General features: G+C 44.5%; 1 protein-coding gene across 7 annotated transcripts; it reads right to left on the bottom strand.

Annotated features, from left to right (window-relative positions):
* Positions 1-11,206: 11,206 nt before the first annotated feature.
* On the bottom strand, positions 11,207-17,542 carry CMTR2 (cap methyltransferase 2). 7 transcript variants are annotated; one of them, XR_010346632.1, is made up of 3 exons: positions 17,300-17,542; positions 12,412-14,810; positions 11,207-11,896 (listed from the first exon to the last, which is right to left on the bottom strand). XR_010346632.1 is itself a non-coding variant. In XM_064386707.1 (2 exons), exon 2 carries the CDS (start codon positions 14,789-14,791, stop codon positions 12,497-12,499), a length of 2,295 nt encoding a protein of 764 aa, XP_064242777.1. In that variant the 5' UTR covers positions 14,792-14,810; positions 17,300-17,542; the 3' UTR covers positions 11,207-12,496. The 7 variants fall into 7 exon arrangements, 6 of the variants coding, with proteins under 6 accessions (XP_064242777.1, XP_064242779.1, XP_064242778.1 ...); XM_064386707.1 differs by having other exon boundaries at positions 11,207-14,810; XM_064386709.1 differs by lacking the exon at positions 17,300-17,542 and adding an exon at positions 17,009-17,142 and having other exon boundaries at positions 11,207-14,810.
* Positions 17,543-23,523: the final 5,981 nt, after the last annotated feature.

Here is a 23,523-nt window from a genome sequence, read left to right as displayed (position 1 = left end):
AGGTGTTAATTTCTTTCTGGACTCAAGGCAAAACAATGAGGACTTGCCACCTCCATATGCCTGCACTTTGGACTTTTCTATATGTGACTTACACAACCACTGCAATGACAGAGTGCAGAAACCAAAATCTCACCTAACACTAGATAACTGAGCCTAGAGGGGTACAGCTCACAAACAGCAGGGCCAAGACCTGAAACAAATACAAGTCCAGGATGTGGGGAAAACAGGGAGGAGAATACAATGCTGGAAGCACCAGATTCCTGAAGCTAATAGCAGTATGGACACTCTCTGGACAAAAAGTTCTGCATGCTGTTTCCATCGTGTTTCCATCACGCTATTAGTTGAGGGTCTGAATGTTTAAGGCTGTCCTCTACCTTCCTAGAGGGGTCTGACAAATATGCAGAGGTTCTTAATTCACTCATCCTTGGCAAAATAGCAGACCCAAGCTGAACACAGGACCACTGTGGAAGTCGCTGTCAGAAGCCCAAGACAGAAAAGCAAAGGTCTCTCTCCAATCTCCATCAAAGGGGAATGATTCCAAAGTGCTTCCTACCTCCTGGGTAGTAAATCAGTCACTTGCAGACCAACCAGGTCTTTGAGAAAGAGTCAAATCTCCACTGCAAATACCAGACAAGCTCCAGATGTCTTCAGCACGGGGCTGGCTGAATTATCCCCACCCAGGAATTAGCTAAACACAGTTTAACTAATTTATCTGCTTAGTCCAGAGTGCTTTTAAATCCCCACATATTGATCCAAGTTGCCCGAGGTGTTTTAACCCTTGAGACCTCAAGATACTAAACACTGACTGAGAAAGCATTTTTAACAACATATCTTATTTTCTTCCATGTTTAAATGACTGTGAATGAGCTGCTCATCCATCCTTGCTGCCAGCTCTTGCTAGGAGTAGGGTTCATTCAGCTCCATTTTGCATGCAATTCCTGCTTGAAGTACTGAGCTGAATCAATAGATTCTGTCCTGAAGAAAAAGGGAGGAAAAGATAGCCCTGCCCTGAACCTCTGTGCATCACAAAGTCTTAATCTGGCCCTGCAAATGAAGGGAAAGAAGCAGGACAGAAACAGAACAACTAACAAATTGGCATGAACTGCTGGCTTTTGAGGCCTGGAATGCCCCTCCTAAATGAGGCATCCAAACCCACCTGGCCAAAGGACTGTTCCTTCAAGTACAAGAAGCAATACAGTAATCTCCTTTCTTCTCTGGTCACCAGAGAGCCATCCACCAGCCCATGGCCAGAAAAGCTCATATCCTAATTAAAGACAACATTTAAAGCCCAAAGCAACAAAGATAAGAGACTCATTGGCAGCACATTGCAAGTGACAAAAATACAGAAGCTTCTGGTAATGATTCTTTGAAGGGAAAACTAAAGTTTATAGGAATCACTGCTGGAAGGCTCTTAGGGGAAAGGGTTAAACATTGTCAATTGGGAGATTTAAGCATTGCCTGGGAAATGTCAAATGCTGTCAAGATATGACAGCACTCTCTGTAGTGACACCCTAGCAAAGGGCTCATCTCTGAGAGCACAGACTGATGGATCATCAGCCCTGCCAACAGAAAGTTTATTAGTAATTGGTACAAAGAGTACAGCAAGCTCAAAAAAAAAAAAAGTCACTTCACCAAGACATCCAGCATCTTCCTCCAGTATCCACAGGCACATCTGCAGCCCAGCCCTTGTGTCAGGAGTCCTCTCAGAACATCCAGTCAGTGCTTTCAGGCTTCCAAACCCTGGCTTTCTGGGAGCTGCACTCAAGCCACTTCAGGAAAAAAAAAAAGATTTAGATGTTCCTTAACTTCATCAGCAGACTTCCAGGAATTTTCTCACCTCAGAGAAAATTAAATGAGAGGAACATTTTTATTCATTTGCTCCAAAGCAAAATAAAACCAGCCACTGCAGCAATAAGACAGCTATCACTGGAGTAGAGCTCTTCAAAGCCCTGAAATAAATAGCCTTGCCTCTAGCTTCCAGCTGCACTGAATTGCTTTACACCACCTTACACAAAACCCAAAATTAAATGCCTCCTACAAGTTATCAAAGAAACAGCATTAAAAATGTTATTGATGCCCACAGGATTAGGCATTAGCTTCTAAATTTCCCCATCCTTTGGTCTCCAGACCAAACCTTCAGGTCCGACTCAAGCCCAGCATTAGCTGGTCTGCTGGAATGGTAATGGAAGTGCCTTCAGCAAGATCAGACAGACCACAGAACACTCCTTCCTTATTAGTTCAGGTCCTGCTCTCTCTGACCAGCTTGATTCCCACAACAGCCTCTTGGCCTGTGGCAGCTGAACAGCCACAGAGCCTGAGCAGCAGATGGGGCCAAGCCTGGGGAAGAAAAGCAGGTGTGAAAGGGACTGACAAAGCGAGGAGCACTGGGATCTGAATGTCACACCATCCCTTCAGAAATGTCCCCATCTGGCTCCAGAACTATAGAGGCTGATGCTCCAAGAAAGAGACACCTGATGCTTTCTCTGCCCTTGCTTGGCACGTCAATATTTAAGCAAAAGATGCCTTTACATCTCCTCCAAGATATCCTTTGAAGGGAAAGGAGGAGGGAGAGAGAGAGAGAGAGATCTGGAACAATATACCTTCCAAGGAAGATGAAAAGACTCAAGGCTTCACAAAACCAATCCAGGCCCCAGACATTTTTGTATCTTTACAGATGTTACTATACAAGGAATGGCATAACATTAAAATCCATTTCATGGGGAGAAGAGAAGAGCTTTGGAGAAAAGCACAAAGGACAGTTCTGCAAAGTCTTTCAAAGCCAGCGGAGCACACCTCCTCCTGGGGGTGGCCAGCTCTAATTGCCACATTGCTACCCAGTAATGATAGGAGGAAGGGAGTCAGGACAGCTGCAGAAAGTAAAAGAGACTTCTCAAAGAAGAAAAAAGGAAAGAGAAAAAAACTAAGATCTTTTTACCATGCTATTTGAGACAGGAGCCATCAAAGCGTGAGAATCAGTGATGGACAGCGGAGGAGAACAGTCAGGATTCAACAAAACTGTTCAGACAGGATAAAATCAGAGAGAAAATTAATATTCACCAAAAGAAGTAGTCTTTTGCTTTGCCGTAGAGGTAACACTGTGTCACAAGGTTAATATCCCATTCTGCTGCCCAGATGCAAACTAAGACCCCACTTTTCCTGAGGGTGACTGCCACAGCTCTGTAGGAGGGTGAGGATTGGACACCACCTCTTCTCTAGCTGGGAAAGAGAAGCTCCCTCCTGATCTGACAGGTTCACTTTGACAGGCATCAGAGTGGGCTGTCCTGCTCACAGTCTATGGTAGGATGGGCAATTGTTCATGGCCTTGTCAGAGCCACAGAGGAAGATAAATCCAAAGATCAGTCACCCTAACTTTCCTTTCTGCTCTAGTTTCATAAAGATAAGGTTTTGAAAATATCTCTGTGACTTATCTTTGGTGCTAATGATTCCATCTTCATCAGGGTTGGCTCTCTTTTCTTAAGTAAAAAGGTAAGGGCAGAGGAAGCCTGACTGAGCAAGTTGTTTCCCTTCTGTTGGGGGGCATTTTCTCAGCCTTCCACCACTGGGAGGCAAATTAACTTGTGGTGCAAGGGCAGAGAGTTCAGCACAGCTTTGTTAGCAAAGAGCTTGGCCCAGGTCTCCCTTGTCGATTCCTGCTTTTTAACAAGCATTCAATTTAAAAGTCAGGATTTTAAAAAAGGGGGCATGCACACAGCTGAGGAGACACAGGATTCCACTCCCTCCTCCTGCCTTCCACAGCAAATTTAACACCCAGGAAAAAGAAGACTTGGGAGTCATCAGATGTAACATCTCATTTATTCCTTACAGCTGCCCCTGTTCTTCCCCCCATATTATTATGGGCAAAATATATGGCAATTACAGTCCCCCCTGCTGGTACATTCTCCACCAGCTTTTGAAGTGCAGCTCCGAAGCAGAGCTCCATCTAAATAGAGCCAGCTTTGACATCTGCATCCCAAAGCTCAGTGGGAAATGGGCAGCTCAAATCCTTAACAAAACATCAAGCAAGCCACCTAGGACACAGTGCCCTGTGCTGACTCCCTTCACCACATCAGAGGTGACAGTGTCATTTGACAAATCGCTCCTTCTTGCTTTACAGGACTCTTATGTCACAGCATTGCCTCCAAAGTTTCCCATTTCCCCTACAGAGCAAGGTTACCTCAGCATTTAAACATCAGACAACAGGTTTACCTGACACTTTAGAGTCAGCTAAGGCACAGCTCAGCCCCTGCACAATTTACAGTGCTCCTGGAAGCTGGTGGCCACAGTTCAGGTAGCTGTGCATTCAGAAAAATCCCTGCTCTGGCCACAGCCCTGTCTCACCTGCCAGAGCCCCCACACAGTCCACTGGGTCTGAAGGCAAATTTTTCATTGCCCTTCAAGTCCCAGAAGGCAGTGAGAGAATAAAATAAGTCAGAACCTAACACCTCTTCCAGTTAGCTTCAAGAAATCCTCAAACAACATAGAATTATTCTACACAATAACTTGGCAGCCTGGGGAGATAGAGCCATGCATTTGAATACACACAAGCAGGGTGTACAGGTTTGTAGCTGGGTGCTCTGCATTCTTCTCTCTTCATTTGACTCCTCAGCCCTAAATTTTGGCTCTGCAATAATTCCCCAAATAGTCAAACAACAGTTTCAGGCATCCATTACCTGAGGAGGAGACGATCCTGGAAGTGTGACTGATCACAATTCAATCTTTCCCAAAGAAACAATGGAGAGAGGAATGTGTGCAGGCATTCCAGACATGCACATAACTGAGCCCACAGGGATATGAAGATGGATGGACAAGCAAGACCACTGGGGTTGTCAGCTGCCAATTCAACACCTGGTAATGACAAAAGTACAAAAGTAGATTCTGCTTTTAAAGTACCAAAAACTAACTGCTTATTAGTCTGAAGTTGAGTGGAAAATCCCTTTATAATGCAAAATTAAACTTCATCATGTCCTGGTGACCCTGTCTGACCCATCTTCAAGCACATCATCCTTCTGAAAGATCTCAGCTGCTTCACCTGCGAGACTGAGCACCGTACAAATCTCTCACAGCCAGTGGTCCTGCTGCCTCTTCCAATCCATTACATTTTCATCACCACCTTCCTGATGCCTGCTGCTCACCGAGGACAATTAAGGATGAAGGATGAAGAATAGCAGGACAATGACAGCAGTAACCAGAGCAGGGTATTAAACAGCTGACAGCAGAGCTCAAACAGAAGGGACAGACAGCGAGGTGTTACTGTACACAAGCTTCCACAATGCAAATGCAGTAGAGACAGGGCTACAATCTGCTTCCAGGCATGGAAAACCCAATCCCCTCAGCAGCAGCACTATTTAGACCTGCAAACTTTCTTATCTAAGTCTTAAGGACAGAGGAGCTTCACTTTGATCCAGATCCAGCCCAGCTCTGACCTGTGCTGCCATTTTGAAGTGTTCTCTCTGCTCTGGGGCATTCTCAGCATCAAGGCACAAAACCCTAAACCAGAACATTTACACACCAGGTTGGGTGCAGGCATCCTGGTGTCCTGTTCCAAAAGTAAGCTGCAGAGCAAGGAAGTCTGTCTTATCCTCAGAGACCTTCCAATAAGCATGAACAATACATGCACCACCACCTGAACTACTTTGAGGAATCCTTCCCAGCCCCACTGTCTGGTTCACCAAGCACAAAACACCTGCTCTGGATCAACCCTTACTGTCTTCCTTCTCCCACACTGCCAGTTCCAGGTTGGACATCACCACTCACCAGTCACGATTTGCTTTAAAAGTGAGTTTGTTTTGCATGTTACATTCTATGTTGGCTGTGGTACTTCGTGCTTTCAGGCTTGTGTTTTCACATTCTTCTTAGCAGTTACAAGCACTAATAAAAACACACAAAAGAGAACAAAAAGCTCTCCTAATTCTAACACAAACAGCCTGGGATTTCATGAGAAGTTCAATACTGAAAGGAAGTGAGGAAGATTTAAAAGATCGTTCTGCAGTTAAGAGTGCACAAAAATAACACAGCAGAACTGTAGAGAGTTCCATCAAAACCTGCAAAGCCCTAATTCATGCCTTGCTTTGGTTTCAGCCCTCAGCTTCACGTGAGGCTGAGTCCATCCACACACCTGTCACACCTCCCCAGCAGCAGCTTTCAGATACATGGACCCCTTGCACCTGGTTAGCCAGTCAGGCCCTATTTCAGCAGCATCACTGCACCTTGCTCTGCTCTAGTAAGGGTCAAACATCAGCGTTTCCATTTGCCCATGCTCATAAACCAAGACTGTACTGCAGAGGCCTGGGAAGGCTTCTTGGTACAGAGACAGCTCCTCTGGAATTAATGCACCTTGCATCAACAAAGTCTTAATATTTCAGCAGGAAGCAAGACTTCATGTGTTGGCCCTATTCCAAAAATTTGGGCTACTTACATCACATGCACTAGATTCAAATAAAGCAGCCTTATGGTTTAGTTAATTTTTTCTGCTCCATATATCTCCACAGGCATAAGAAACAGGCTTCTGAATTTGAAATGGAGCCTGAAGTTTCTGCAGAGCTTCACTTCCCAAAAAGCAAATATTTACATCCACTAGCACCAGCTGCCTCATCTTTTTTCCTCCGTTTCATTTCTACATGCATTGTTGGTACATCTGCTCTATTAATTAAAACTGATTTACACAAGACAAAATAGAATCATTATTACAAGCCTTGAGTGCAAACGAGTGATGTCTAAAATTGCACGGACATATTCCAAAATTCCCATGTCCCATTTTTGCACCTTGCCTGCTTGAAAAGTGTTTTGCTCTGTTCAAATCCACTGGGCATTCCTAGAGCTGAAAACCAAAAGATATTTCAGCCTAACCTGCCTCTCCTGACTTGCTCTTAGCTCCTGCCACAAATGATTAACACAGTGGGGAACGAGGGGAAGGCTGGTGGTGTTTGGCTGTATATTTTCATGATCTAACCATTTTTCAGGCTCATCTTTAGGAGGGCAAGGAGTGGTGATGTAGTTTAGCTTCTGGCCTTGAATTGTGCTGTGTCTGTGCTCTTCTCTTCCCCTTCCCACCTCAAGCCCTTTGGAGCCATGTCTGCACAATTCAATTTATGCCCCCCTGGAAAAGATAACACCCTTCTGCCAACTACAAAGAAAGTTCTGTCTGTATTTTTCCAACACTTTTCTGACACCCTGCTGGCCATTCCAACAGAACCTTGCCCTCATGGTCTCTGGAGGACACATCAGCCACAGGGGCTCTCATTCCCCATATCTTGATCCCCGCTTCAATTTAATCTCTGCTGTGAAAAGCCACAGAAGTGGAGTCCTTAAAACTCATCTACCTTCAAGGGAAAAAGTAAATATACAAGTTGGCTCCAAGAGCAGATGGTGTCTAAAGGAAATTATGATAATTAAGCATCTGAGTTGTGGATTTCCAAGGGACTATTCCATTCCAGCACCAGACCTCTAGGCCAGTGCAGCAGTTAAAAGTTTCACCACACTTTATTAATTGCTAATTACTGCTTCATTACTTCCACTCATGCTCCTGAGACTGCTGCTGTCACTGTTTCCTTCAGGGGTCACTTCAAAACTGCAGAGAGTGATGTGATGAGTAAGGTCAGTTAGTGAAACATAAATAGGTCTTCTCAGCTGCTGCATGTGCTCAGCCCAAACCAGCTGAGGCCTGTTACACTCACTAAGCACAGTTTGTCCTCAGGATCACACCAGAGGATTCAGAATTTGTCTAATTTACAATTGTAAATTTGTGAATTTGTACAGTTTACATTTGTCACTTCTATTCTGGCTCCCTTTTGGTAAACCCCACTGTCCCACCATCCAGCCTAAGGAGCAGTGGCTGTCCTGCCTGTCCCCTCTGTAATCTACGAGGAACTAGTCAGAGTGAATTTACATCTGACTTTAATCCATTTCCTACTCAAACCCTTCCCTCCAAAAAGTCTGAGCAATTCCAGTCAGAGTCTTGTCTCAAGTTTTTGCACATAGCACAGCAATACTGCTGGGAATTGAAAGCTGGACAATATCCAGAGCTTTGAACAGGTTTCCAAGTCTGAAAACAATTTTCAAGCACAGAACTTTCACAAAGCTACTCACATAATTAAGAACCAAACCACTTATATGAATATAAATTTATGGGCTAATGCTACCCTGTTTCATAATGGAAACAAAGTTAATTTGGGTTTTATTCAGTGCCAGTGCTATTAACTATGGATCTTAAGCATAACTGAACTTCTCCATAAATCTAAATTTTGTGAACACCCCGAAATCAATTACTTTGTGATTTATAGTTAAAACCATAGTGCTGACAATTATTAAACACCAGCCTCCTCTGGTGTTTCCACAAAAAGTGCAAACTCACCCTAGGTGTGGACCACCCTTTCTAGTGTTCCCAAAGAGCAAAAATAAGTTTTTGAACTAGCTTTCCTTTAATTCCCAATACATAATCTGGATCCAGGTCCCTTCCAGTTTGTGCTAACATCAATGCCAATTCAAAGAGCTGCTATGTGGTTTTCAGGTGTGACAACAAGCTTCTGCTGCCAAATATTCATCATTCCCACCAGCCAGGAATCCTAAAGCCATCCCATTCGTGTCACCATAGGACACGAAACACAATGTGGACTCGGCTGCTCTTTCCAAGGTAAAAAGAGAAGTTTCTGACTAATATTTATAGATTTCCAAAAGTGACAGTGGATTGGAGGGTGAAAGTGCCACCTCTCCAATGACACTGGACAAGCTAACAGTCTATTAAATTTTTCTTCTTCCATAAAAGAATGCAAAACAATAAGTTATTTACATAAAGTGTGAGGAAGTTCATTACAAGAACGTCAACATCAGAAGGCTTAGAAAAATCTTAAAAAATCAGGGTGACAATCCCAGCCCTAGGTGCACCAATGCCAAGCACATCCTGTGCTACTGATCCAGCCCATGCAGGGCTCTACCTGCTGTCTGCACAGCTGGCAGCACGCCTGCTCCAGCTGCATGGCTGGGTACCATCAGCATTGCTGCAGCAGTGAAGGCAGGGAGCTGCTCAGAGGGCTCACACAGTTCTGATGGCCCCACACTCCTCTGCTCAACACTCATCTGTCAGAGCACACCATGATTTGTGGGGACATGCAGCTATTCAGCAGCCACCTTGGAATTAGGTTTAATTGTGACCCCAAGACAGATTTCATTACATTTCAACTGAATGGTGTTGAGTTGTGCTCTGTCATCAACCTGGGGCAGTCAACTGATTATAAAGCAAGTATTTAATCACCTTAACCCTCTAGAGACTTAAATTAAGACACTTCACCACAGTCCCTTTATTCCTTAGCCTTAATTGAGGTTTCATTACCCACTGGCTACAGGGTCATTGTTTTGAGGCACAGGTACCTGACAGCTGAGGACCTGGGGCTACCTCGGCATGAGCTTTCATTTATATCAGGCAGCATTTGCTCATTCATCTCTTTGATACCCAGATAATGATCTCTGGCTTCAGCAACAAATAAGTTCTGAATATTGATTCACTTTCACCCTGCTATCCCCCAATCTAAACAAATCAATTCACCAGCAAGTGACAGGCACTTCTCCCTGCTATCCCCCAATTTAGATAAATCAATTGTTTAACAAGCGAGTCATCCCCATTTAGTAAAGCACTATGAGAATGCACTTCAATAAATCTCTTCAAGTTTCCTACAGAGGAAAAAATATTGTTTTAATATACAATTTCATATTATTGTTTTAATAAAAGGAGCCATTAACTGTAGTGCTCTAGTGCAAGTTGTATTACAGGTAAAATTTCATCTCCCCAGTCTTGACAGGGGACACAGAGGACCTGACACAAGACAGAAAAAGGACATTTGTTAAATAGCTGTTCAGCCAGGGAGAAAGCTAATTTGCTTTGGGCTCAGTGCTTTGTCTTTGCTTTCAACACCAACTATTTAAACTCAAAAACCGCCAGGCATGCTAGCATATTAAGACCTATCAAAATTCAAATAAGATGCATAATCTAAATAATGTAGTGTATAAATTGACTTTAAGGACTGAAGAAGTTGCATATGCATCTTTTAAGGTCTGTAGCAGCAAAATGAAGACATCCATATTTTCCCTTCACTTTCCAATCTGCCATTTCATGTCTTTAGGCACTGTTTTTATACTGTTATATTGGGAATGCAAATATTTCATAAAATTGTTTATAAGCTTGAATACAATTCTAAGCATTTACATTCCCCTGTAATTCAGTAAAGCCATAAACCCATTAAACAATATTTCTACCAAAATCAACCTGACAATCCCTGTAAGGAGCACTTCCAAGCCAGTCTCCTGTTTCAAGGATGCTTCTGAAGTCCCCACGTCCCCTGAAGAACAATTTGACATTAACAACCAGAGTCTTCAGCTTCACTAAAACCAAGAGAGGCAAGGCTGTCATGCAGTTCAGCATCCATTCAACTCCACTTCTTGCATGAAGATTTCCCCAAGAAGCACCACTAGGTGTACAGAAATGAAGGTATCAGAGCAGGATTCATTTCCTGTGCCATCTCACACCTCTAGGACAAAGAATGATCTTCCCCAGCTCTCTGATTTGGTGCTTACTTCCAAAAAGAAAGGCAATGGGAAAAACACATTAGCATTGATAATTGCAATAAAAATGAGTTAGCAGACAGTTCTCTGGACAAACTGGATGGCCAACCCAAAGACAATCACCTGGAACTCCTGGCAGTGCAGCAGAGCCAGCCCTGAGGAATAAGGCACACAGCTTTTTCTCAATCACACCACTCAGTGAAGGCAAGCAATTAGAGTGAGAACATTTGGATAAGAATAAATAACAGACTTTGCAGACAAAAGTACAGTGTATAACAACCTTGTCGTACCAGAGCAGTCGTCACAGCCAGGAGAAACTGAAGATCCTGAAGACAAAATCTTTGCTGCTAAGAGATACAGGAACCACAGAGGGACATGGATTGGCAGGCTCAGTGACAAGGGAACTGTGTGCAGGCCTCCTCCACTGCTTCGACCACATCTGCAAGTGGGGTCTCTCTAAGCTGGTAAACTCCAAAGTTAAAGTTAGAGAGAAATGAAGACAACTACAGCCTTCACTCATGAAGGATGGATAAATGACAAGATGAGGAAAACCTGGCTAAAGAAAACAAAAAACCATTTACATCTTCCCAGGCTCCCCTACTGCATTTCATTGATTTCTTCCATATTTGGTAAAGAAACATGTAAACAGAAACACTGAAAATCTAAAATAAAAGGCTTTATTTTCTCCAAACAGCATTTTCCCCCTTTTTTTTAAATAAAAAGTCTTTTAACATTTCTCAATAAAATCAAAATATACAGCAGCAATGTAATCAACATTTTTTCTTCTGCTTCAAAAAATATATGCATCCTTTACATCAAAAGCACATACTGATTACTTACAACACAAAAGCTTCATGGCTGTACAGCCCTGAGGGTTCCCACACAAACATGAACACACTTGTGTGCACAAGAAAGGCAGTGCACAACTGATGAACTGTTTGTTCAGGTGGTAACACCTCAAAACCTTTGTTTTAAGGATTTTTAGCACGGAAAGGCTGGCAAATCCCAGCAACTGCATGTTATGGAGCCTCTCAGGGCTGGTGGAAGTTTCCTGCACTTAAATGTCTCCTAAAGGTTCTGCTTGTTACAAGCCTAAGTGTCTACAGCCACTGGCTAATTCTTTTAGCAAATTTCATTCTCGAGAATTGAGCTCAGCTTTGGACCCATAAGAAGTCACAAGAGAGGGCTTGATGGCAATCCAAATTATTGCCTGAAGAGTAAGCAATGAACAGCCAGAGGCTGAGCACTTCTCTGGCACAAACAGCTCCATTTGATCCTTCTGTCAAGTGACTGAAGTGCACAAAGAACTGGAACTCAGGATATCAGCATGGCATTCACAAAACAGCTGCAAGAATGAGATGGAGAAACCATTATCAGGCTTTGGCAAGGAAATCTTCATCTCAGTCCTCACTCACTGAAGTGCTAAAGAAGAAGCTGATATTCAAAGGCTACGAGGTGAAAATTCAGAGGCTCTTGTTTAAGAATGGTAAATGGGGACATGTACCCATAACCACCACCATTTCATACCATCCAAAATGGTAAGGCAAGTTACACAGCATTTCCCCCACATCACCATTAAGAATTAAACTGAGTGTAAATTAAAGGGATGTCAAAAGACAGTTTTTAAGGATGGTAATGGGAGGCTCTGAGGCTTATGCTCACTTGTCAGCCCTTGCTTCCATTGAATCAAAGATTCTATGTTATTCTGCATCCTAAAACACCCAGACCAGTGGCCAGAAATCAAAGTCTGGCTTTCTTTTCTCCTATTTCCTACACATACAATATGGTGCACCTAGGATTGCAAGTTCAAAACATCCTGCCAGCACCTTCACCATCACACCAGATTTGCATTAATGTTACCTTCACATTAACAACATTTTTAACACCTTCTGCCTGCCTGTGAAACAAGGTCTAGCAGCAACAACTCCCGCAGTTCTAGAATTATTTAAAGTGGAATGTCACTAGTCATTCGCTGCTGCTGAGCTTGCACAATCAGGTGGAGCTGTCTCTTTGCGATGGCCGTGTTTAAATCCCACAGAAACTCCAACAGCTTGCCCTGGAGGAGAATCTCCATGGGCACGAACTGCAGAACCTGCTGGGGAGAGTCTGTGTCCAGCAAGGAGCTCATCAGGGCGTTCAGATGCTGGAGGTAGTCCAGAACGGGCGCGGGGAGGCCTCGGAAGCCAACGCAGAGCAGAGCGGCGCCGCTGCTCAGGGGCTCCCGCGAGGTCGGGCACGCGAACGCCACGCTCCTGAAACAGCAGTGCAGGACGAACACCAGGCCGGCTGTGAAGCGTGTCAGGCAGGAGAGAACAGGCAAAACCAAGGCATCTCCTGCTGCCAGCTGCGCCAACGAATGCAGAACACACTCCAAAAGCTGCTGCTGGTACTTTGGTTCTCCATCGTACAGCAAGGAGAAGCTGAAAGCCAGCAGCGCGGCTGCGTCCATGGGCTTTATTTCCATGCTGGGCTGGCTTTCTGAGTCACAGAGGGTGGGAAAGCCCACCACAAGGCACTTGAATTGGTCACTACAACTTTCATTTAGGACTTCCTGATGGCACCTGGAAAGATCAGACACTTTCGCCAGGATGAGTTCCCCAGGAAGAACTTCACAAGAGTGACAAGGCTGCAGCATTGATCTGCTTTTCAGCCTCCCCCCACCCAACTCCTTCACAGCTTCATTAAGATTTTCTAAGACCTGAACATCACAAAATGGAGAACACTTTACTCTCGGCAACCTTTTTCCTTCCAAAATGTACCAAAAGCTACATTCAAGGTTAGAAAATGATCCTTCCAGGATGCACATGTTCCCAGCATTATTTACACTATGTTCCTCAGCCCAGTGATTAAAATAGCCCTTTGTCATTTTATCATTCCATGTCAGGGTTTCCATCATCTTCCTTTCATTGTATGTGCTAAAATACTTGTTTCTTTGCCCAAACCATTTTGCATTCATGCTGCAACCAGTCTGGGATTTCTTGACAAGCCAGTTATTTCTGCCAATGGGTTTCATGTGGAACTTTTGCATGAAGAACTCAACTGCACAGTCTCTTAACTTGTTCAGTTTCATCTGCTCTGCTTCTTCCATGTGCTCAAAAAGACGAATATTCTCAGAGATAGTCTCTACCTGGCACTTGTGGAAGAACATGCAACACTCTTCATGTGCTTTAAGGAACGATTCTGGAAGTGTATGCTGGGAGAAAAGAGCTTTGTTGACCATTTCTGTTCCAAAGTTCTGTGTCATTTTAGGAAGAAGCAGATGAAGGTTTTCTCTGCCCATATAGCGAAGGCAAACCACATAGGCCTCTGAGTTTCCAGCTTTGCTGGTGGCTGGTTTAAAGACATGGACCTCCTCAAAAGAGCAGTTTAGCAGAAAGAGCAGGTTGATAGAACAGTGTTCAAACAGAGTGAACATCTTCAAAACAAAGGATCCTCCAGTGCCCAGGATCATCAAAGCAGTGACTGTTTCACAGTAATGAAGGGGTGAGACAAGAGCTTCCTGCTCGCCTGGATTTCCCTGGCAATCAAAGCTGCCATCAGCAGTTACCAAGTGGACTGTGGTCATAGTGCTCACAAAGCTCTGAAGTCCTGTTAGATGTCTTAATGTCATCACATCCCCAGTGTTATCTGGGCCAAAGTACCACCAAGGTAAGGTGTTTGCTATCAGACGGTCATCCATGATCATCATAAGGATGTCATTGGCTTCATGATAAGGGTTTAGAGTATTAGCCACCCAATTCCAGTGGCAAGGGACATGGTGGGACTTCAAGAAGTGGTTAAGGCTGGCTATAAAAGCTCCAGGTGCTTCACAGAGGTGTACAGAATTCAGTTCTCCATCTTGAAGAGCTTCTTCTGGGAGAAGAGAAAAACTGCACAGAATCTCATGAAATTTGCACCATGCCTGGGTACAGAGCTCAGCATTCACAGATTTCTTCACATGTGATATTATTTTCCCTGCTTTATTGGTAAATGAGGTGTGCTGATGCCAATCCTCCAGGTTCTTATCACTCAGTTGGTTCTTCACTTCATTCATTGAGTCCTTCAGAGCCAGGAGTGAGTGAAATTCCACATGATCACACGTAAAAGCATTGCTGGGATCTGGCAGCTTCCATTCATCATTCACTGGCTTAGTGTAAGTAAACTTCTTTGCAAAGAGCTTCTCAATTTCAGAAAGAATTTCAGGACTGAACTTTTCAAGGCTGGTCTTCTGGTTAACATAAGGCTGCTTACGTTTATCCATTCTTGGGTGGACTCACAACCTGGACAACATCAGGGGAGAAGAAACCATGTCATTCCAGTCACACAGTACAGAAATAGGAAAAGCTTTTTATAAAAAATAAAAATGTGTCCTGCTTAACAGCCATATTCTCGAACTGAGCTAAATGCTTCATGGAATGATGCACCAATGAGGAATGTAAATGAGGGCTATCCTAAATAAGGTCATTTGAAAATCAGGAGGTTCATCAGTTCAATTGCCCTTCTTGCTATTTACACAGCAAGTGAAGAAGAGTTTGCTGGTGCTTAGCCCTTCACTGACTCTGAATATTTTGCTCGCTGCATGGATCTAAACACTTAAATGCAAATATATCTCTCAGTCACAAAAGAGAACACACCACAAGCTCTCCAAATGCAGCAAGTGGCCCAGAAATGTCATCATCTGATTATGGCAGTGTTTATCTGAGAGCTCCAAGTATGGAGGGTGAAGAGCCACAAGCAAAGGCAACTTTGAGAGGGAGCACAGCTGCTGCTCCTCCAATTTCCCAAGTGGGAACAACCCTCCCACCTCTTCCACCAGACCCAGTATAATGCTGGGGCAGCCCCTCGTTGGCACCCTGGAGAACTGCCCCTCAGCTGAAGGGCCCTGGAGGGATGCTGGACACCAGCCAGTGAGCAAAACCTTTCCCTTTCTCTGCTCAGCGTCACTGCTCTCTGCCAGATCACTGCAAACCCTTATGCCTTCCTTTAATGACTGAAAAAGCTGTGATAAACCTGAAGTGGGAGGACTTGCTTGCAGCTGTGGTCAATGGGAATACGTGCTCGATGTTAAAGAAGAAAGCAGTGCTGAGTGCTGTGCTGCGAGTGGGTAAAGGTCAACAAATACGAGCACACTCCACACAAAGCTGGCGAGGCTGCTGCAATCTGCTCCACCGCTCAGCACAAGGCACACAAGTGACAGGCACTAACCAGAAATCAGCCAGCAATTTATTCCAAAGTAAAATGTTCATTTAAGCAAAATAATTCAATCAAAATTACCACCCGAGATAGGAAATATCTCAGCCTCTTTAACCATCCCTCCCATTCCCACAAACGCAAAATACAACGACCTTAAGTGTTACATAACAACAGAGTTTGGGAAAATATTGGATTAAAACTGAAAGAGCTGAGAAAGTTTGGAAACAATGGCCACCCTCAGCATTTTACTCTTCCCCTCAAGCCCATGCAGCATCTCAGGCCACAGCCCACATCTGTTTGCCCTCATCACCACCAGCCCTCTGAGGAGAGAGGCACATGGTCACACACACAGCCGAGGTTTCATCTTGCCTTTCCCCAGTTTAAGGCCTTTCAACGGGCAGGTTTAATTTCACTGTCCTCTATGCAGATGTGCTCTGGCTTTAATCTCATCCTTTCTTGTAGGATGTTCTGGGTAAGGAGGAAAACTGGGAAAAACACAGGTCATTGTACCCTTGTCTAGTTTATTTCATTTTAAACATCAACTGTGAGTATCGGCTTTTAATTATAGCTCGCCCCAACTATTCATATAAGAGGTTTGGGTTGCAAGGGACCTTAAACACCATCTCATCACAACTGCCATGGGTAAGGGATACCTTCCACTAGACCAGGTTGCTCAGACCTCCATCCAACCTGGCCTTGGACACTTCCAGGGATGGGGAAGACACAGCTTCTCTGGGCAACCTGTACCAGGCCCTTACCACCCTCACAGAGAAGGATTTCTTCCTAACATCCAATCTAACTCTCTGCTCTTTTAGTTCAAAAACATCCCCCCTTGCCGCATCACTATCTGCCCACGTAAAAAGTTACAAAAGTTACTCTCCTTCTTTCGTATATGCCTCTTTTAAGTAATGGAAGTGGCCCTAAGAGCTCCCCAGAGCATTCTGCAAGGCTGAACAACGCCAGCTCTCTTAGCCCGTCCCAAAGGTGATCCATCCAGAATACTAACAAGCCCAACCCTAAATCCAAGCTCATTCAGCACATAACAAGAACAGGCAAACGCCTGCTTTTTCACCATCATTTCCAGACCCCTTCGGGCCAGGACCGGGCTCTGTGCTCGCCCCGCCGCGCAGCTCCTCACCCATGCCCGCGCTCCGCTTGCGGCCCGGCCGCCTCTCCGCGCCCCGGCCGCCCGTAGCGCCGCGCCCGCCCGAGGCGCCTCCCCGCGCCGCCCGCTCCCTACGCGAGGCCGCGGCTGCAGCGCGGCCTGGGCCCGCTCCGCTCTTACCCGGCGGGAGCGCGCCCAGCCCGGCCCCTCGCCCGCCCGGCCCGCCCTCCCCTCAGGGGGCACCGCCCTGCCCGGGCCGGGAGGGTCCCTGTGCTGCGGCTCTGCCGTCCGCGGCGGGGCGGCTCGCAGCCGGCATGGGTGAGGAGCAGCTGGGCTGCGGGCAGCGCGGCCGAGGGGCTCCATCTCCCAAACAGGAGCTGAGGAGCGGCTGCTTCTCCCGAGGAAAAGGGAGCAGAGGAGCCGCCGCCGGGGCAGGACGGCGCTGCTGGAAGCTCCCCGCGCAGCACTTACCAGCGCTAACGCTGACAGGCTGCTCGGGAAGAGCGGAGGAGAAGGGCTGTGCTGGGATGTGTGGCCGCCCGCTGGAGAGGCAGGGCTGGGGCTCGGCGCCCTGGGTGGTTTTTCCCGGCGCCCCGGCAGCCCGAGCCCAGCACGATCATCCCTGCAGGGAGCACGGCTCCGAGCTCGCCGGGTCTCCGGAGTCAGCGGCGCTGCTCCTCCAGAGCTCGCTTTGCCCTCTGTAACCCACAAGGCGGGCGCTTAAGAGGACTCTTCACACAGTAACCCACCTTGCTGCCCTTTCTAAATCCCCGGGAGACTTGTTACACCCAGCCTGGGTTAGCAGGAGGCAAGAGCCTTGAAATATTAACAGAGTCATAATGAGCATCGCTGAGCATCCATTGCAGCATCCCTGGAAACACACACACGGTTTAGACAGCAAAGCAGCATCTAATCTGCACACAGAAGCAGAAAGGTCAAAGCATATTTATTATTACAGCAGACAGCAGGTGCAAGTTGCTTTTGAAACTTTAAATTATGGGGATTTTCCTATATGCAGGTTCAGGAAAGTGGCACTCCCCAGCCATTCTGGGAACAAATAGCCAACAAAGGAGCATGAGTAAGCAGAAATCCTTTTGCTTTAATACCAGGCTTCCTGCTATTGATTTTTGCACTCTCACATATTCTTCATGAAGCTCAATCCAGTCCTAAACCAGAAGTAGTTTTTGTACAGAAATTCAGTGCTATCAGTACTAGGCACTCCAGAACTGATAACCTGGAAAAATTTTGCTTGAAGTCCAGTAACTGAAAAAAAACCAACCCTTTACATGTTCATCTTAAGGATATAAAAATGTATACATAAGGGATCTTTTCTCCCACTCTAGGTACATGAGAGAATTTGTATGTTAAAGTCATGACTGAACACAGGGATCTATAACCAGACAACTTTCCTCCCCTCTTTTAAACTACTTGCTTGCTTTCTAAAATGAAGCAATATTGCTATAAAATGGAATCTTAAGTATAGAAAAAGCCCAGTACTCCCTATAAACAGGAATACAGTGCTCCCTATAAACAGGACTCAAACTCTTTAAATCCCTTGAGGGGGAAAAAAGTGAGAATGTATTTTCCATGTCATACGGACCCCTAATAGTGGTGTAGCAAAATGGTATTTACTGGCTGCCTCATCAGAGAAAAGTTTTACCTAATGAGAAAGAGCTGAGGTGCAGATGGAAGATTTCTCTGTCTCAGTGCCTCTTCACCCTTTGACTGGCCTGTTTGAAGATAACCTTTACTCAAGCAGCATCTTTGTCCATGTAAAAGTAGAGGGAGAGCTGGGGGAAATGAATGAAAGCAGGTGTGCAGCTGGTGTGGTGGGTTCTCCAGTGCCTGGTCTGGCCTCTCGTGATTGTACAGGGCACACAGTAATGGCATTGCTAAAATCTTATTTTTAGCTCATGAGAATTTAATGTTAGTGGGAAGGTCAAAGGTATGTTACAGTCTGAAATGTTTGTGTTTGTAGTAAAAGCCTGAGCAGAGCTTTCCTTTAGTTTTGGCTTTCTCACTGATGTTTCCAGTGCTGCTGGGATGTTTTGGTTGCCTTCCCTCTGTTGTTTCTGTGTACTCACACACCAGCCACAAGGTTTACACTGGCTGACTTCTGTGGGCCATAGGTAATTAAAGCATTGAGTTTAAGGGTTGATTCTTTTTAATTTCTTCTTAAACACATCACTTTTCACATGTTCTTCAGTTCTTGGATAACACTACCAAGAAAACAGCTACAATTCAGCTCGTAGGGCAAAGTGGTCTCTAAGCAAGGCTTGACCTTTGCATTTCTACCCTGCCAGGCTTTTACTGTAGCTTGCAGCTTCTCAGAGTCACACTCCCCTGGACTCCTGGAGATAAGGCTCTTCCAAATCACAGGAGAGAACAATTCATCACTGAGTGCATGACAGCACAAGAGTCCTAGCTAAAATAAATGTGGTTGAATAGCATGCTTAAGAAAAATGTGATGCTTTTTCTGAAATTAAACTTTCAATTCAGCTTTTAAGCTTTAGGATCCCTCTATATTTTCTGAAATCTCTTCAAGTCAAAGCAGAAATTTGAGTAGACACTTCTGTCTTATGCAAAATAATTTCTCTTTTTTGTTGTTGTTGTTGTTGTGGTTGGTTGGTTTGGTTGGTTTTTTTGGTCCATGTAAGATATTTAAAATGAGAACATAGCACTTTCTTCCTGCATTAGCCCTGCTTCTATGGAGCTAAACTTTTATCAGCTGATCTTCAGCTGATATTTTTCCCAATCAGAGTGTTACCTGTGTGCACAGCTGTGCACCAACAGCCCCAGATGGAACCATCTGTGCTTAAGAGAATATTGGGCAGTTGCACACAAGAAGTTAAACATCTCATTAAGAACAAGTCTTGTTTATGCCCCTGATTTTTTTTTCTTTTGTAGATATAGGCTATAACTCTACTATGTGATGGAGTGGGGAGTATTGCTGGGGTGTTTGGGAGCTCTTTCAATCATACTGGATGTGTGCAGGGAGTTGTCTGGGAAGACTATGCTGAGCCATGGAAGAAACTTCCTTGGATTCCATGGGATACCCAGTACTTCTCACCCTGCTTCTAAAGATCAGTCCCAAACCCACATAATTTTGCACCAGATCTCACCGTGGTTTTATCTATCACTGTGCTGGATGCAAGATATTTGTCACTTGGGGTGGTAACATTGGTGTGGCAGAGCAGTTGAGAGAAAGCTCTCAGTCAGACCTGAGAAGAATTATCCACAGTGATTATGTGGATGATTATGATTAGATTTATTGCTAATAGAGTATCTAAATTAAACAGTGTGGTGTCTAAATCACAACACTATTGTCTATTGCAGTGTGGTGCAGGATGCTGGGACAGCTGGTTGCCCTTAATGAATGGGTTGCCATGACCTTGGGGACTGATCTCTAGGGGTCATTCTTCTTCTGCTTCTGGCTTGCAGTCCAAAGTCAGGCAGATTTTTGTTTCACTTTCATCACCAGAGGAATTGCAGCCACTATCTGCTGCAAGGAAAATGAGTTGGGAAACTCCAGTAAACAGTGTCTGACGTAGCCAGTTAGTAAAATGATGTACAATTGTCTAACCTTTGCTTCTTTAAACAAAAATCACTGAAATGAAAGGGAAAATCTATCAGCTGTTCCCTGTGTGTTATTATTGCACCACAGACAAGATAATGAGGAAGCACTGATCCTGTTGGAACAGCACAAATACATCCTGACAGACCACAGCTACCAGAGGTAGTATGTTCACCTACTGACCTCCAGAAATCAGGGTTTGCCAAAGGGGGCTTTGGGGAAATGAGGACGTGGTCCTGAGACCTAGTGAAAGGTCTGGAATTTCACTGTGTGAAAGTATTATGAATTATGGAAGAGGAAACCAGACCACAGAGCAGGATAAACTTGGGTCCTGTGTTGTTTTGATGTAAGTGACCTTCCTAGGGAGAATTCATATTCTTCATATGCAGAAGCATACTGGAGCCCCAGCAGCTGGCTGTGGTGCCAGGATACGAACTGCATTTACCTGTGTTGAATAGGGAAACATATCTATTGTCAAGGAATCTTAGTGCTACATGGAGCTGTGTAGTATAATTTAATTATCTGAGAATTGTTTTCCTCTGTGACAGGCCTGAAGGCATTTCTTCCTTTTTCCTTATAATTTTTAGTTCAATTTATTTGGTTTTATTGTAGACCATAGGGGTACCTGGCCTTTTTTAGTGTCTAGTCCACCAGGATCTGTGGTTTCTTTTCCACTTATTCTCACTAAGGATTGTTTCAGCCTTCCACCACACTTTCCCCTGTACTCTCTGATTTTTTGCCTGCCTCAAAGCACTTCCACATTGAAAATCCCATCCTTTCATCCCAAGCTTGACATACTGCTGATCCCTGGTTGTGCTTTTTGTATCAGTTCAGAAGGTTCAACTCCTTTCCCTCAAATCCCCAAATGATCCCTTTTATACTCTCTAAGTTCCTTGCCACAGATGCTTTTGCTTCCACAAACTCCCATAGCCACAACCCCAGTCTTCCCCTTTGCTGTTTGCTACATCTCCTAGAGCTGGAAGATGGAAGTGTTGGCTGGTATTAGGACATCTCTGCTCTTTTTCTGATTTCTGTGGTATCATTTATTATTATTATTTATTATTATTATTATTATTTAAACCTTGACAGGTTTCGTCAAGGTGCTTCCTCTTTCTGCCTGAGTTTGGTTGGTTTTTTTAAAGATGGTGAGGCTTTACAGAGCAGGCATATAATTTGTGAGTGCTGTGGCTGCTTCCCTACCAGTAAACCCTTTACATTAACTTATCTCTGTCCTAAAAGCCTTTTCCCACTGCCTTCACAGGAGGGCTATTTAGGACTGCACATTTTGGCCAGCTGGAAGCTTTTTTCTGACGTCTGGCCTAACTGAACACGCATCTCCCCGGTTTCCTGCTGCCTGTCTTAAGTTTCTGTATCTCTCCTGCCTCCATGGCAACATTTTCAGGCTGTCATGGAAGCATTGCTTTGCTCTCATTTTGCTCAGCTAACCATGACAGGCTCTTTGAACGTCTGGTTTTCTGCTCCCCTGGCCAGCCCTTTGCTGCATTCACTGTGGTCAGAGGTCTCTTTCCTGTCAATGTACAATGAGCAGTATGCTCACCACTCCAGGCAGATCTTGTTAGAGATTGTTATTAAAATGATCTGTTGGGGAATAACTTTTCTGGTATATAACTCAATTTTATCTAGCTTTCTTGTGGCTAGTAACACTCCAGTGGCTGTCTGGCTAGCCAGTGTACAGACAACAATGAGTTTCCCAAACAAAGGCTTTCCAAATTGCTGAAAAATTCCTGATTAATTATTGGCAGAAATTTTTAATCAAACCTGGAACATGTGCTTTCAGTAGTCAGCATAAAAGCAGAATCTTTCCAAGCTTTAGCCATTTTACCTTCCTCCAAAACACTGAGGCACAATCCTGGCTTTTTTAAGTATGAGAGAATTGGGAGAAATGGCCCCCAGGAAAGTGCACCAGTAAAGGAGGGCATGGTAATTCCTGTAGGGCTTTGGGGGGATAATTTCTCCTGGGCTAGGCTGTCCCCACTGTGTAGACACTCTGTGAATATTTCTCTAGCTCAGTTCCTCTTCCCAAAAGAGTGATGTGCAGTAGGTGTGAGAAGACTGCAAGATAATTTGATACAGTGATAATGTCAGCACACAGGAAAGTGGAGACTTACCCTAAAGCATTAATTAAATGTTTTGATGAAATGCTTGCAAAACACTTCACGACGCTTCTTTAGATGGAAATTGCTGTAGGAATGTACAGCATTGTTAGAAAATTATTTCAGGTGATTGTATCTGCATCCTGTAGCAGTTGAAGTTCTCGCTACAGAAGCAGGGCTTGAATGACAGCCAAGGCAGCAACATCAGGATTATAGATACAAATTGCTGCAGACACATACAGACAGAGACAACTGAGATTCCTTCAGGACAAAAGACTCTCAATAATTTTTTTCAGCGTTATGCAATCTATTCAATACCTTCTTTTTCTAGATAAATCTGATTTGGAGCATTCCCTGCAGTCTAATTGGCATGAATGCCCTCAGTGCTCAAATTAATTTTGTCCTAGTAGGGTGAACGTTTATCTCGTACTTGTCCAGCCAATGCAGCATTACAGGTTAAAACTCTAGTAATTTCTGTTGCTGTTAAATAACAGACATTGCAGAAAGATAGATAAAATGGCCCCTTTTTGATAATCCTGTTTTCCATGTAAATCCAAACTAGGAAGGAGATTGTCTTAGATGAGAGCAAATTGGGAAGAACTCTCAGGCTGTCTGATCTCTCTTGTCTGCTTTGCAAAAAAAGAATCAGATTAATGAACGTAATCAGATTAAGGCTGAAGAAGGGAACATATCTGGGGGGCATCAGAACTCTGCTGATACCAACAAGCTATATGGAAAATCAACATTAAGGGCCTAACATTGCTCTGTAATTTAATTTAATGGCAGCAAATAATGAGTTTCAAAGAAGTCCTGAGTAGTGGCAAGAGGAGCCTGGACTTCCAGAGGGCAGAAAGACTTGAGTGAGCTGGTAAGTGGCTCTAAGGCCCTGGGTTTGGGTGAATGTTGCTTGGGGTGATGGTGACTTGCAGAGTCCTTTGGCACACTGGCTCACAGCCAAGCAGGGTTTGGTGCAGTTAAATCTACCTAAAACCATCTCTGCTCTCAGT

This window comes from Passer domesticus, chromosome 12 (genome assembly GCF_036417665.1).
Source record: "Passer domesticus isolate bPasDom1 chromosome 12, bPasDom1.hap1, whole genome shotgun sequence".
NCBI lineage: Eukaryota > Metazoa > Chordata > Aves > Passeriformes > Passeridae > Passer > Passer domesticus.
The sequence above is the reverse complement of the archived record's forward strand: the minus strand, read 5'-3'. Positions and strand labels throughout refer to the sequence as shown.